Raw genomic sequence first — 14,710 nt, forward strand, 5'->3', positions numbered from 1 at the left:
CTCTCTTTATCCTCCCTGAATAGTTCCTCCTGTGTGTGTATGTGTGTGTGTGCATGTGTGTGTGCCAAGGTTGTGTTCAGGAGCCTAGCTACGTTACTAGCTTCTCTTTGTATTTTGTTTGTTGTTTGGAAAAAGCCAAGGTAACACTCATCCCAAGTTTCTATGGAAACAGCCATCCTTGAACTGTACTTTATGGTTCATATAGTTCATATAGAATGTTCTTTTCTGTTCCCATCTTTTTTTAAGTGGTGACACATGCAGCTAACATCACTTAGCTCAGATTCCTCTCCTGCAGTTTGATTTCTTACATTGGAGCAATTTTAATTCACTTTAAATATATTTATATAAATGAAGTCCTTCCATATCTTTCTGTGTTGTTACTTGTCTTCCTCACCAGTGGGTCTCCCTCGGTGTCACTCTGGGACACCTGCTTGGACGAGGCTCCCTCCTTGGACGAGCTGTAGCCGTCGTAGCCCACGTCCTCCGGCCTCAGTTGGAGCAGCGACTGGCCGTCCTGCTGCAGCGAGGCGGCGTTCCATGGATACGTGTCGTTCACCCACTTGGAAGGATCCTCCCACGCCGCTCTTTTGCCGTACAGCTGCAGGTGTGTCACAGAGGGAGAGGGGGTGTGAGCGATGCGGGAGAACGGACACGAGTAAAGAATTTGTCCGCATGCAATCACCAGCACGCGGACAAATTGAGGAGTCCTAGCTCACCTGCTGTTGTTGTTCATATTCAGTCTACTTTATGTGCCTCTTGTAATGTGCAGTGACATAAAATCAGAGAGTGTGGTGAAAATCAGTTTCATTATCATTTAAAACAGCTATGCCAGTCACAGTGGTGCATGGAGAAAATGGCCGAACGCTTTAGTAGAAGTACAGAAGTATTGGCAACTAAATGAGTAAAAGTACTTGTTATGTAGAATGACATTTCATGGTTCCAAATTCTCAAACATGAAGATTTGCTGATTTTCCTTAATTAATCAATTAATTATATTTTGGGACAAATAAAACATTGTGAAGGTATCACTCTGGGTTGTGGCTAATTGTGAAGGCCTTTCCCACTATTTTCAGAGTTACAAACCAAACTAATCCACTAATGACGAAAATAATTAGTCAATCCTAATCAATCCATAATGAAAATGATCATTAGTTAATCGTTTTAGCTGTAGTCAGCATAACCTCCACCAACAACAACAGTCCTGCCTTTACTGTTCACATCAGTAACAATAATCTAATCACAGCGGACATTACTTTGCTTTGAGGACATTTTCTGGACTATACTTAAATACTTTTACCGAAATAACATTTTGAATACAAAACTTTTGATCTTAACTGAGTATTTTTCTGTAGCAATGCATCATAATTTAGTGTTGCCAGGACGTACCTGCAGCCCTTCCCTGACAGCCTCCAGCAGGTAGGGCACCAAAGAGTAGTTCCACAGGTCGGTGAACCAAACCCGGGAGCCTTCTACGTCCATGGGACAGGACAGGAAGAGACGGGGGCCTGCCGGGGACAAAAGAGCCCAGGGGATGAGTGTTCGTTGAATGGAAGGCGGAAAAGACAAAAGACACACGGAGCAGACTCTAAACACAAACACGCTGATAAAGAGTGGAGGCACAAGCTAACACTCACTCACTGGCTTCGGTATCCTAACAGTACAGGTGGCCAGAGAGAGAGAGAGAGAGAGAGAGTGTGTGTGAGACTGACCTATGGTGACATCGGAGGAGCTGTGTGCCTCCAGGAAGCCGTTGAGGTGCTGCCAGGTCTTGGGGATCCAGTCGATGATCTTAATCAGGTCATTGCTGCGCATGCTCTTATCGATCTCCGTCTCTATCAGCTTCCGCCGCAGGAAACGGCCCAGGAAGCCTTTGACCGGCTCGGTGTGGTTGGTGCACAGCACCCACCTGCGACAGGACAGACGATCGATGGTGAAACAGAAGCGGAGGAGCTGATAAATCAAGCTCAAGAGTAACCCACATCTCTCATCGAAGCAGCTCAGAGGTTTCAGCTCATTCCACTGTACCATAATATAATCGTATTAAATGTCTGGCCCATGACGGGCTTTCCCTCATGACTTTATATTTGCCAAATCATCAGCTAGTCAAACATGCCGAGCAGAAATGATTCTCACTCAGAACCTGCATAATGTTCCAATCATTTTCATCTAACGAGGGTAATTATCTGAGCGATGTAATTACAGCGCTCCCCGTGGAAGAATGCCTTTAGTTTACGATCTGTGAGAAATAACATGTTGACGGAGGGGTGAAATCAAACACATTATCCGACAGGTGAGATGACGCAAAGCCAATAAAACCACAAGCCGATAACATCCGTGCACATTACAGATATCACAATATGATGAGTAACTTCACCGACGCCGTCATGTTTTGAGTGACAGCGTTAGAGTTCAGTAGAAGTCGAGCTTGTGGTTAACGTGCGTGCCACAAACCTGAAGTTGTGGTGTAGCTCAAGGTTAGGAGAAGAGGAAACCCCCTGGTTCATGGTCCCGATAACATAAGGGCTGGATGGAGACACAGACAACAACAACACATAATTATTAACAGTCACAACCAAGATGCGTCACAAAATGCTAAATTATGTTGCTGTTAGACCAGCCATTTCTAAAAATGTGTTATTTCTGCCATTATAGTTCTTTTAGGTAATATTCTATTGTTTAAATAAAATACATTGCATATCTGACTCACCATTTGTGGTACTTGCAGTTGAGGAAGCCGTTGAATATGTCACTAAGGGAGCCAATATGGTGGAGGTTGTCCAGGATGACCACAGTGGGGAGCTCTGTGTCCGTCTCCTCGGAGTTACACTGCTCCGCCAGGTTGGACAGATACTGACGCAGGTCCTGGGCAACAAAGCATTACCAGACAGGTTTTCATTTGGACACGAGATTTAGAACGCAAAAAGGATCTGAGTCCCTTTTTCCCCATTTATGTTAAACTCCAGTTATTTATACGAAAGCCAACCTCTACCGCTTACAACTCCGAATGCTCACTCCTGTCCGGGGTTTTCTCCCGCTGGACAAACCTTCACTACAGATAAAATGTCTGCTACTAGTGATGCTCGTCACATTCTGGAGCCCATTATCTAAATGCTAGTATATTTTTCTGCTGCTGAAGGATGACGAAAAACATCAGAGGAAAATGTCAGGTTGTGGAGTCAGTCCATCAGAGTCACAGCGTAAAGGCCATTTTCTAGAGATTCGGTTTGGTACCAGCCTTCAGTACGCAAGTATGATCAAACGGGGAGAAAAGCCATGGTAGAAGAGGCAGAGAGACCAATTTGTGCACCAGAATGAAAATCAAATGCATCCAGGCATACATATTGCAGATCTGTTGAAAGGATAGTTTGGATTTTTTAGAAGTGGGGTTGTACAATGTACTTCTCCATAGTCAGTGTATTACCTACTGTAGATGGAGTATCGACACGGGAGCAGCAGCACAATGTATTTTAGCCACCTAAGGAAATCGGTTAAAGTATATACGCTATATTTACAATATTGTCACCGCTTCGTTGTTGGTCTAATGCTGCCTTGATTGGTTACTTTATATGTTATTGTGTTTTAAGGGGTTAAACTTTGGTGTTTTAAGGGGTTAGTTCGGATTCACCAAAGCCACACAATAACACAACAAACAAACTGATCGAGGCAGCGGTAGACGAGCAAATTCTGTCTTCTGAGAGGTAAAATTATTATTTTTTTGTCCATAGCTAACGACTTCAGTTTCCCCCTTTAGAAATGGCTGTCTGACAGCAAAATAAAGCACTGAAAAATATTCTAAATATAGCCTATACTTCAATTGTATTGATTTCTTTAGGTGTTTGGCCCCGTCCACAGCAGTACATTGCTTTGCTCCCATGCTGGTACTCCTGTCTGTTTCTCTATACATCTACTGTAGGTAATACGCCAACTATGGATAAGTACCTCATACAACCACACTTCAAAAAATCCCTTTAATATGTGCATGTTTTGCCTTCCCATGTCTGGTAGGCTGGTGGTCACTTTTCACAATTTAAGAAAAGAATATTGATATCGCCTTTTACATGCACATATCATGATAATCTTCTCTTGGTGTAGCAAGGCATTCTGGGAGATGTGGGGAGTTACTGAACTGAAACGTAAGTAATGTAGATGAGGTAGACTGGGTGGGAGGGAAGACTAAAGACTTTAGATTCGGATCCAAAGAAAAATCGCTACCTTGCTGGAATTCTGGTCCACGTTGAAGCTGGCCACGTTGTGCTCGGTCACCGGCTGCCCCATCTGGGAGATGATGTACTCGGCCAGCTTGGCGGCCATGAAGGATTTGCCGGTGCCGCTGGGTCCTGAGAGGATGATGCGACGATGCTCCATCAGCAGGTTGAGGTACCGCTGGATGATGGGCTTCGGGATCAGCGTGTCAAACACCAGGCTGTCTATACTGTTCTCCCTCACACCTAGGAAGAGGATGGGAGGTAGGAAGGAAGGAAGGAGGGAATAGGATGGAAAGAAAGAAGAAAAGAAAATTGAAACAAATGCAATTGCATTTTTTATTTCATTAAATGCGGTTCAAGTTAATATTTCTTTCTCTACTCCAGAACACTTTCCTTGCCAATTCAAAGCTGGCTTCAACATCAGCCGTGATGCTGAAATAGAAACTCCTTGTTTCCTCGCTGCCGTACCTTTGAGGTTGACCTTGATGACGTTGTTGTCGCCAACCAGGTAGCCGCAGGGCAGCAGCTCAGGCACTTCGGAGGTGTGGGAGCGAACAACCTCGCCTATCCTGTAGGAGACGATGCTGTCTGAGCTGAGACCCAGGCTGGTCAGAGGGTCCACCCGAAACACATACTCCTGCAGGGAGGGAGGGGTTAGAGGAACAGCGGGAAATAAAGAACTGCACTATTGATTATGCTTAAATATAGGCTGTTGTTGACCAACTCATCTTCTAACTGACAGTGGAGCTTGTTGTGTGTGCCTGTGAATCTATAATAACAGCAACACAGACAGTGTGCAGGATTGTCTCTTCTTTTTTCATTTTTAATCGAGCTGCACCTGCCACACACATTGAGGTGCGGAGAGATTTTGAACATGTTTTTTTGTAGGTTTATAATTAACTTCAGAAGAGGAAAAAGTATGCCTTCGTCCATGGGTAGGATGGAGCAAACAAAATACAATTCCATGCAACCAAAGTGGATTAAAAGGGCTTTAATAAATATGGACCACTGTCTCGGCAGATAGCATTTGTAATAACAGCACATGCATCACTCTTTTTCCAATTAGTTTCATTTCAAAAAGCAGTTGTATCTTCAATTAAATTAAATTAATTCATTAAATCCTCTTATTAGAATAGGCACATGACAAAGAGGGATCCAACTACCATGAAATATTTGGATAAACATTTCTTCGTGACATTTTGACAAACTACATGGAACAGAACCATCATTAATGTAACTGGTCATGTGTGTGCAGATCCTGCCATGAGAAGTCAAAGTGTGTGTCGTGTGCCTAAATAACTGACCTGAACCTCTGAGCAATGGGCGCGTTTACCTTGAAGAGGCGTCGGATGACCCCATCCAGGACGTCCCACTTGGTTTTCCCACTCACACCTATAGACCCAATCAGGTACGCCTGGCCTACCTTTCCCTGGAGAGTTGGCAGATGAATCAAAGCAACAGGAGTCAGAACCAATAAGACCAATACAGTGGTTTAAGCTGGAGGAAAAAGGGGAAAGAACGTCCACTCTTCGTCCACTAACCTTGGTGGTATATGGCCCGCGGCTGATGGTGACCACTATTCGCACACTCCGGCCGTCTTTGCGCAGATTGCCCTCGTAGCCGTCATCCAGCAGAATATCTGAAAAACAGGACTTTTCTGTTAGGAAACACAATCAACTTGATTCATTACAAACAAACTCTCACTCTGCCCGCTGGCAAATTAGAGCTGGAAATGGACAAACAGACTCCAAAGTAAAAAAAAAAAGATATTAGATAATGGGTTTCTTTGGTGTGATAATTACTTTTACATTCAATCAATGTTTCCATACAGAACTTTTTCTTGTGAGTGCACAGAATGATAATTTAAGAACGACTACGTGTTTTGAAATGAAATGGAGTACAATCTAAGGGAGAGAACAAATAAGATAGGACGGGAAATCATTCAAAAGGAAGAGGTTTGGATGAGGTATTTGTTGAGAGTTGAACGTTAAGTCAGTGAGAGGATGGGGACTGTGACATCATTGGGACAAAATCATTAAGTAATAAGAAATGACAGCTGTTCGAAGACATAAATGACTTATGATTTATCAACCTGACAATGTGTGTAGAGAAGTAGAAGCCACTAAAGTCAGTTTACAGCAACAATCAGACACCCAGCACCTTTCAGATTCTCCACCGACAGCAACGGAGCTGAAGGCAAACTGATAACAGTTTCCTCAGTTCACGAATTTCAAAAATATCTGGAGGCTTAGCTTGTTGAGTTTTAGATTCAAACTTATTCTAACCTTTGTGACGGATCAAACACCATAAACATTTTCATATTTGATCGTCATTTTTCATCTCATGCTTAATGGAACCGGCAACAGCAGATTATTTTCCAAACACGACACATCATCACCGTTTAAGTTGACAGACTTGTTAGCACGGCTAACGGCTGCCTATTTACACATCCAATGGACAAGGAGCCACATTTTAATTGATGGCGAGTCGTGTTTTGGACCACCTTGGAGAATTTAGGTAAATATTCACTCTCCTTGAGCTCTATTTTTGGTCTCCACCAATACCTGGGAAAAATATGTGGCTATTTAGCTGCTAAATGCTCCTCTGTGTTCACTAGCTAGCTAATAACGTTGTCTATCTGTCGTGTAAAGTTAGAACCTTTCCTCTGAAAAACATTTGGCTGCGTCTGCCATGAACAGTGCGATGACACTCATCCGAAACAGTGAAGTTACGGGTCATAAAAGCCACAACAATGAGCTGGTTGCTCTCTAAGGGTTTGTCACAATGATCAACAGCTTTAACATACAAGTAGTCATGTGATCCAGTGTTAATCAAAAACAAATATTATAGCAGCTTTAACTATTAGGGACCACTACTAGCACAGAGCGCACAATAACAAACAATGCAAAACTGTAGAAATTTGTATTTTACTTTGTGCAAGTTTGACTTATTTGTTAGTTTCCCGCCACCTCTAACCTTTGACAACGACCACACCGCTAACAACTCCAAGTCTCTCTCTTCATTCTCTTTTTTCCCGGAGTCCATTTTTGGACAGGGTACTTTGTATTCGGCTGGCCTCCCTTAGCTGAGGGCTCTGTGCTGGACTGATAAGCCCGTTGGCCCACTCGTCTTCCCACGCGTCACTGCTCTCGGCTCATCCCCCCCCCCCCCATCAATTAATGAAGGCCCGAGTCCTCGGAGAGAGCTGCGCCTTCTATGTTAATTACAGGACAAGTGAGAGAGGGACAGAACTCTTTCACTTCTCCAATGGATCGGGCCTGGAGACATTTTCAGCATGTTCTTGTGTGTGTGTGTGTGTGTGTGTGTGTGTGTGTGTGTGTGTGTGTGTGTGTGTGTGTGTGTGTGTGTGTGTGTGTGTGTGTGTGCGTTACAGGCTCCTGCTGCGTTAACCAGCCCTCGCAGTAGAGAGAGCAGCTATTTCGTCATTTCACGCGGGGCTCCTCCGGATCATTTCTCTCCGCAAACACAGTTCTCTCACATTTATCGAGGCGAGTGTGGAGGGAGCTAATCCAGCTTGATTCCCTAAGAGTTGCTGCAGACCATAGAGTGTGTCCTACGGCTTAACTAGACAAAAGAACATGGCGCTGACATGACTGAGGTTTAATTCTTTACAGCTCAATGCACCTGCCGACAGTTTTGAAATGTAAAAAAAAGGACTATCGAAGTCTATTTCACTTACTACCACCACCCTCACACTTCTCACTTCTGAGGAACAACTGCAGGCTGCTAACGCTGATGTACAAAAACACTTCAGATGGACAACGCTGGGCGGCTGACACTGAACCGACCTGACATGATGGTGTCAGTGATGTTGAGGTTGTTGAGCGACAGCCCCAGGGACTGACGGGAGGAGGACGAGGACGTGCTGGAGGTCTCGGAGGGCGGCCGGGTCGTCTTGACGGGCGTGGCCGTCGGTGTGGCGTTGCCGCTGGTCTTGAGGCGATCGTTCTCCGCTTTCAGCGCCTCGATCTCGTTCTGTTTGTCCACAAACAAAAGAAAATGAGACAAAAACCTGACAGAAGTTGCATTCAAAGACTCATATTCCTGCATTCAGGCTGGCCACTGTTGTTATATCGAATCTGTATTATTGGCGTTTGATCTTCAAGGCTCTCTTTGTGCTGAAGGGTAAGTCTCAGATAAGGCGCCTTACATGATCCCCAGATCTGAGAGGAGACTATGGGCTTCTACAGACGAGGCAATCCACATCCACAAAGAGCCACTTAACACTGGAGACATTTATGGTGATATCCTTTGAACATGTGCTCCTTTTAAGAATATGAAGTGACGCAGCACCTCTGAACAGTATGCTTTGAACTGATGGGTGGCGTTTCATTGCAACACTTCAATGGGAATGATATCAACTAATCAAATATGTGTATTTGCGGGGGGGGGGGGGGGGGGGGGGAAACTTCACTTTGTATCATTTTATTTAGCTTCATGGGGAAATGAAACAGTTCCATTCCGCCTCTCTGAGGCATGTTTACCGTGACAGCTCATGTAAATGACACGTCATTTATTAATTGCTAGTTCTGGAGGTGATGCAGCATGCCGGCTCACTGTGATAGCTGGAAAGCCACAGTATCCAATCTTCCCCTAGTTTTTTATTTCCTTGTATTGCTCTTCTAAAAATGTTCTGACTTTCAGACTTGAGGAATAGTTCCGTGGGGAATGAAGCAATATCATGAACTACAATTTAATGGCGAACCTGCATGAGTGTTAGGTGTATAGGTATAGGATAGTAGGAGAGGCTTTGTGTTTGTAAGACCAGATATTTTGCCTTCAGCCCTCCTGGTGCCCCTCTGGAGCCCCCTCAGCCATCCACTAACCCACTGAATGCAGTGGTAACTGTTCTAACTGGTAGCAGCTGTCATGCTCCAGTGCCTTTAGGGAGGAACACACCGCTTTAGCACAAATAAATTGGACGGACAGAGCGAAGAGTCTGAGCCTTTTGCGAAAAAAAGAAAAAGAAACTGTAGAACAACTAAAAGTGCTTCTTTCTCCATGAGATGCCTCTATCTGCGTTTGGCAAACAGAACTAAAGCCTATTTGATACCTAGAGTCCTTCAGCCACAGGTCACCCAGTACTCAGGTTACCCAGATCTCACCTGCATGCGGTTCATGGCCTCTCGGATCTGGTCCAGGTGGTGGGCGGAGCTGAGTGCCTCCAGGCGGATGTCCGTCAGCTTGAGCTCCTTCTCCCTCAGCTCGTTCTTCAGGAGGAGGATGGTTTCTGCCTCGGCTTCGGTGCATTCGCAGAGCCTGCGACCGGGGGTTACACACAGGGAGGTGGAAGGGGGGTGTCGGTTACCTCGAGGGTTATACCAAACACACAAACACACATAATCTAGAGATGCACATTTAAAGGAAAGTTCAGAGGGAAGCTGGAGTCAGTGGCGGAGATGTGGGACATCTGGGAAGGAGTGTGACCCCCGCCCCCATTTATAATACTTCCCATTTACTTACAATGCGTTACCAGCACATTGAGCAACACGTTGCAGTTATACTGAAGAGGTGGTAGTTGTCCCATCATCATGATTCAGTTTTTTTCACAAACACCAGGCAGAGATCTGATATGGAGTTAGATGCAATGCTATTTTGCTCAAAGTCAAAAACACAAAAAGAATAAGTCACATTTGGGTCGTTCACTGCATGAAAATTCTATAACTGACGCCAGCACATGCTTTGGCCTACGTCAAACTCCTTAAAAAGGAAGTCATCTCACCAGCTGCCACAGGTGCACAGTACCTGCATGCTGGTTGCTGGTCGGCAAAATGGCCTTTTGTACTAACGGCATAGAACCAATTTGCTCGTGTGCGAGCTCATCCGTCTCACCCTTTATTCAGCCTACTGCTACTTCTCCTGAGCCGGAGACCTCCAACATGCCAAGGTGCTCACGGCACCGAGATGCAGAGGAAAAGTCACACCAACACAACCCCACGGCACACACACACACTCCCTGGGAGCACGCTGCGCAGCGCCTATTACCGGGATCGGTGCTTGTAGACCACGTGACCGTTTTGCCTTTTCTTTGGCGTCCAAATGGGGGAGTACTTGCTATCGCAAAAGCACTTGCTACAGCGGGAGGGGCGTTCAAGAAAAGGATGAACAGAGAGGTCAGAAAAGAAAAAGCGTGGTGAGGATTAACAGACATTTGTGAGAAGAAAAAAAAACAAGAAAATAACTGAAAAGATTTTAGTCGATTTGTATGCAAGGAAGCGTGCCCGAGTGGAGAGAGATACCTGTGTGTATACGTTATGTGTGTGTTTAACAGCGGATGCATGCGCATACGCAAAACTCACTCGGTGGTGGAGGGCGAAGAATGCAGCGTGGCGATGCTGCCCTGCCTGTTGTCGTGCTGCAGTTTGGGCGAGGACGGCAGTGAGTCGATCATCTCCTCCATCTCGTCGTGCGGCGACTGGGATTTGGATTTCTTCTTGCTGAACGCCTGTTTGAAGGAGCTGCGCAACTGCAAGACAGAAAACACAAACATGCCGGCGTCAGTTCCCTGAGAGATCAGGGGGCTGGTGACATCACACCTTGCCAGATCAGGAAGTCACTCTGTGTTGTTTCCCAAGCAGTGGGCACTGTCTGGTTTAGGTAAAGAGAAGGGGGCAAAAAGCAAGACCGTAAGTAGAGATGGAATGAGAGATGGGGGGGGACCAGGCTTTGAACAGGCAATCCAAATGAACAAGGGAGCAGGAAAACGAGGAGGGAGGAATAAGGTGGGGTTGCCGTATCCATGCCGACTGTTCCAGAGAAGGGAAAGAAGAGGTTGCTCTGAGGGGGGAAGGAGGAACACACAAGGGGGGCGAGGATAGGATGGAGAATAGCCACAGCACACACACACACACAGAGGACACTCTGGGAGCCACTGACCTGAGCCGGGATGGAATCGGCCACCTGAAGATGCAGAACACACCCAAAGTTAAGCCTCGCAAACACACACCACTTACCTCACCCGCCCACAAACAAACCCCCCTCTGCTTGATTAAAGATAAACGCCATTAGTGCATCTGATTTACAGAGCACTTTGTCCTCAGCAAATACACTTCATGCTGTTGCGAGGGGGATGATAATGAAGTCGATGTCTATTATGATTGCGTAGCGTTCATCTTCCCGTTATCTGATTGGCGGCCATGTTTGTCCCTAGGCTGGTCAAGCACGTAGTACAAGATGTTGCATGAAATCCACGGGACCCTAATCATGCTAAACAGAACACACCAACACAGTACATCCATTTGATTTAACGGCCCAGTACATTCTGGGAAAGGCTCAGCCTCCCTGTTACCCTTGCAGGATGAGCAACTATAGAAAAAGAGGAATGGATTGGATGGATTTCGACACATTTCCACACACTTAGCCAGTCATGTTAGTGAGCCAGTGGACAGCCCTGATGCTTAAAGAATGTCCTCTGTGGCGACGGTGTCTGCCACCTTCCACAGGGAGGCTCCTGTCCTGCTTGAAGCTACTTCAGCAGGTCAGCAGCTTGCTTGCTGGCACAAAGCCGCTGCCCTAATGAAAGGCACCCTACCAATTTATTATGACAACCTTTTTTTTTTTTACCTTTCTGTTAGCATGATCTGCTGCTTTTGTGCAAGTTCAGTGTGTGCACCGAGGCAGGGTTTATGCAATTGAATAATGAATTGCTGCTTAAGTAAGGCATTGATTTGTATTCATGAGCATGAGTTTTTCTTGGGGGGGGGGGGGGGGGTCTCACTCAACGTAGCAGATTTGGGTGTCACTCTCAGCGGTGAACTTTTGGGCTGTAAGCGTGCATTTCATTTCAAGGGCAGGCGTTTTGCATTGCAGCAGAGAGTGAATACTGGCTCTGCGCTCTTTGGCTGAGACGGAACTTCTCATATGTCATCCGTCTGACTCAGGGGGCTGCAGCAAATAACAGCTCTCCAGCCAGGGACACTGAGCCGCTATTGTACAGTGAAGCAAAGAACAGAAAAATCTGAAAGAGGGGGAGAGAGAGAGAGAGGGGGAGAGGAGAGAGAGAGGGAGAAGAGAGAGCTTTATGGGCATTTTCAGATAACTCGGCTTTTTTTTTTTTTCTTGATCTGTGGGTATTTGTGGACATAGTCCTCAGTAGAAAGGACACGCCCCATGGGAGGTGAAAGTACAACTTGGACACTTAAGCAAACTGAGCCATCAAAGGAACAAAGTTTCTGTCTTCCCAAAAAGAGACAGAAGTTAAAGAGAACTTTGTGGAAGACTTTTGAGTCTTTCCAGACCATCAAACCTGACCACGTCCCATTGAGTACCTGGGGGATTAAGAGCCCTTCTCAGAAGTACTGTGGGAAGGGAGAGTGTTTCTCAGTTCCACCCACTAGACTCAGATATTCAACCAGCACTTCTCTAACCTCTGGGCAGCCATCGGCGTGGTGTAAAGCTGAACTTCAGTAACCATGACGCTAGCGGCCACTCCGCTTCTTTACCAACCTAATTTGCATGCTGCTGTCACTGTCTGTGAAATCCAAAGTGCGCCTTGAACAATAATTGCGCGGCGGTTTGACTCTGCTCGACCCCTTCTGTTGGCCCTCGCCGCCGGATGCTACCTCAGCCACTCAGCTGACACCATCTCGGCACTGTAACCAAGCAACGGGGATATGATGGTAGGGCGCCGTTAAGCACGGGTTTTAGGGTATTATTTCAGGTCACCAATGAGAATCTGCCTCCGAAATCGGAGAAGTTTCCAAGCACGAGAAGGTAAGTGGTGATTTGACCACAAGCAGCGACTGGTTTGAAATTGGAAGACCAATTATTGGTTTCACAAGGGATGAAGAGAGGAAGAGGAAAATCACAGCAATAAAGAATTGTATTGCCTTTTGGGATGGAAATGATCAAACTACTTTTGATTTGGAGCTTTGATTTAATGAGTCACATCCAAACCCAGTCATCCGGAGGTCATGGTTAGGTCGAGCTACTGTATATGCAGGTACACCCAGAATATTAGCTGATTTTGAAGCTCTTTCAGTGGGCGCAACGGTAGAATAAGCTTTATTCCACAAAACTGCCTTCATCTATGTAAGGAAGACATTTAATCTTTCAATGCGGGCTTTATGAGTATACAGTATGTGAAATAGATTAACTGCCACTGAATAATTCATATGTGTCTTTCACTATTTAAACCATACCCTAAACAATGACTAGGAAACTGAATGTAAAATATACATCATTTTGTGCAGAAGAGCAGTTGAGCAGATAATGTCTGAGATTTCCTCCTTTTTTTCGTTTTTTTTAGACAATTTCTACGCTCAACCTTTCTTTGCTGCTTCCGTCTCACAATGACGACAGTTTCTACACCTACCCAGCTCTTCTTCTTCTTCTTTTTGTCCTCGGCGTCCTTGCCCAGACTGCCCATGCTGGAGTGACTGGCTGCGCTGTTGATGCTGGACATGCTCTCCGACGAGTGCTGCCGTCTAATCCGCAGGTCTGCAAGTGACGGACAAAATCTTACTTAGTGCTCCGAAAAGACGGGTCACAATGCAATGCTGATCCATGTACCAAAACGTTCTTCAAGCTTCTCTTTAAACTTATAATCCATTACATTTGAGTCCCGGTTGATACTGATGGTTACTGGTGGTATCAGATATTTAAGTTAAATACTACAGCCAACACTTGTCGAATGGCTACTTTGTCAGAAATGTAGCTCAGCCTAACAAACTAACGTTATTTTGATAAAGAAGTCAGAAGTTAAAAGATCAGATTCCACGTGATTGTGCTGTTCACACTGTTACAAAAAACAGGGATATCATTGAGATAAAATGAACCTGGTTACATGCATGGATTGCTTCCTGTGAATCCCTCGAGCATGTAAAGGCAATTTGTAGCCATTGAATTGCTTTTACTGCAAAATATGGACCATAAATTGTATCAAAGTCAGAGTTTTTAAATGATAACTTTATCAGTCAGCTATGTTGGGCTCAGCTTGTCTCCAATAATCAGCTATGAGGAGTTTTGATACTTGAAATGAAAATTGATCACACAACTGACTCAGGTTGTTTCTAGGACTAAACAACTGACCTATACAGCACAAAACACTTAATTTATTAGGGGCTGGATTCCCCCTGTGGCCAATCAGGCTTACAAAAAATGCATCGACTCATGGAACACTAATGCAGCCGTCATGATCGCGCATGCTGGTTCCCTCATTACCTTTGTGCAGGTGGTCAGGGCCGTTGAGCGCCACCTGGATGGCGGTCTGCGCGTCGGTGTTCTGGGTCTTCAGCGAATCTATTGTTTCCCTCAACTCCACCAACTCGGACTCCTGGAGAGAGACACGGTTGTTAAAACGAAGGGTGATGCACCGAAAAGCAGTTCCTCGTTCGGCCAAATGTGTGGAGCTTCGTCACTGGAAACAAATTCCTAAATTTGGCATTGGCGTGGCTTTTAGTGGAAGGGAATGAGAGGCAAAAAATCAGGAGGATAGGAGTCTCCCTGCGGATTTGTCCCAACCCCGCACCACCTGCTTAGAATTA

General features: G+C 45.4%; 1 protein-coding gene across 1 annotated transcript in view; it reads right to left on the reverse strand.

Moving 5' to 3' along the window:
• nav3 (neuron navigator 3) overlaps positions 1 to 14,710 on the reverse strand; it is a 110,090-nt gene that overhangs the window by 4,597 nt on the left and 90,783 nt on the right. The window contains exons 22-36 of the mRNA XM_076076100.1: positions 14,388 to 14,499; positions 13,540 to 13,664; positions 11,103 to 11,126; positions 10,526 to 10,692; positions 9,332 to 9,485; positions 8,015 to 8,201; positions 5,747 to 5,844; positions 5,539 to 5,634; positions 4,674 to 4,842; positions 4,213 to 4,448; positions 2,708 to 2,862; positions 2,452 to 2,523; positions 1,710 to 1,906; positions 1,387 to 1,505; positions 395 to 598 (exon numbers count right to left, since the gene is read on the reverse strand). Of these exons, the coding sequence (XP_075932215.1) occupies positions 395 to 598; positions 1,387 to 1,505; positions 1,710 to 1,906; positions 2,452 to 2,523; positions 2,708 to 2,862; positions 4,213 to 4,448; positions 4,674 to 4,842; positions 5,539 to 5,634; positions 5,747 to 5,844; positions 8,015 to 8,201; positions 9,332 to 9,485; positions 10,526 to 10,692; positions 11,103 to 11,126; positions 13,540 to 13,664; positions 14,388 to 14,499 (2,115 nt within the window). The remainder of the gene's footprint in view (positions 1 to 394; positions 599 to 1,386; positions 1,506 to 1,709; positions 1,907 to 2,451; positions 2,524 to 2,707; positions 2,863 to 4,212; positions 4,449 to 4,673; positions 4,843 to 5,538; positions 5,635 to 5,746; positions 5,845 to 8,014; positions 8,202 to 9,331; positions 9,486 to 10,525; positions 10,693 to 11,102; positions 11,127 to 13,539; positions 13,665 to 14,387; positions 14,500 to 14,710) is intronic.

This window comes from Anarhichas minor, unplaced genomic scaffold (assembly GCF_050575085.1).
Source record: "Anarhichas minor isolate MPS153535 unplaced genomic scaffold, ASM5057508v1 ptg000055l, whole genome shotgun sequence".
Taxonomy (NCBI): domain Eukaryota; kingdom Metazoa; phylum Chordata; class Actinopteri; order Perciformes; family Anarhichadidae; genus Anarhichas; species Anarhichas minor.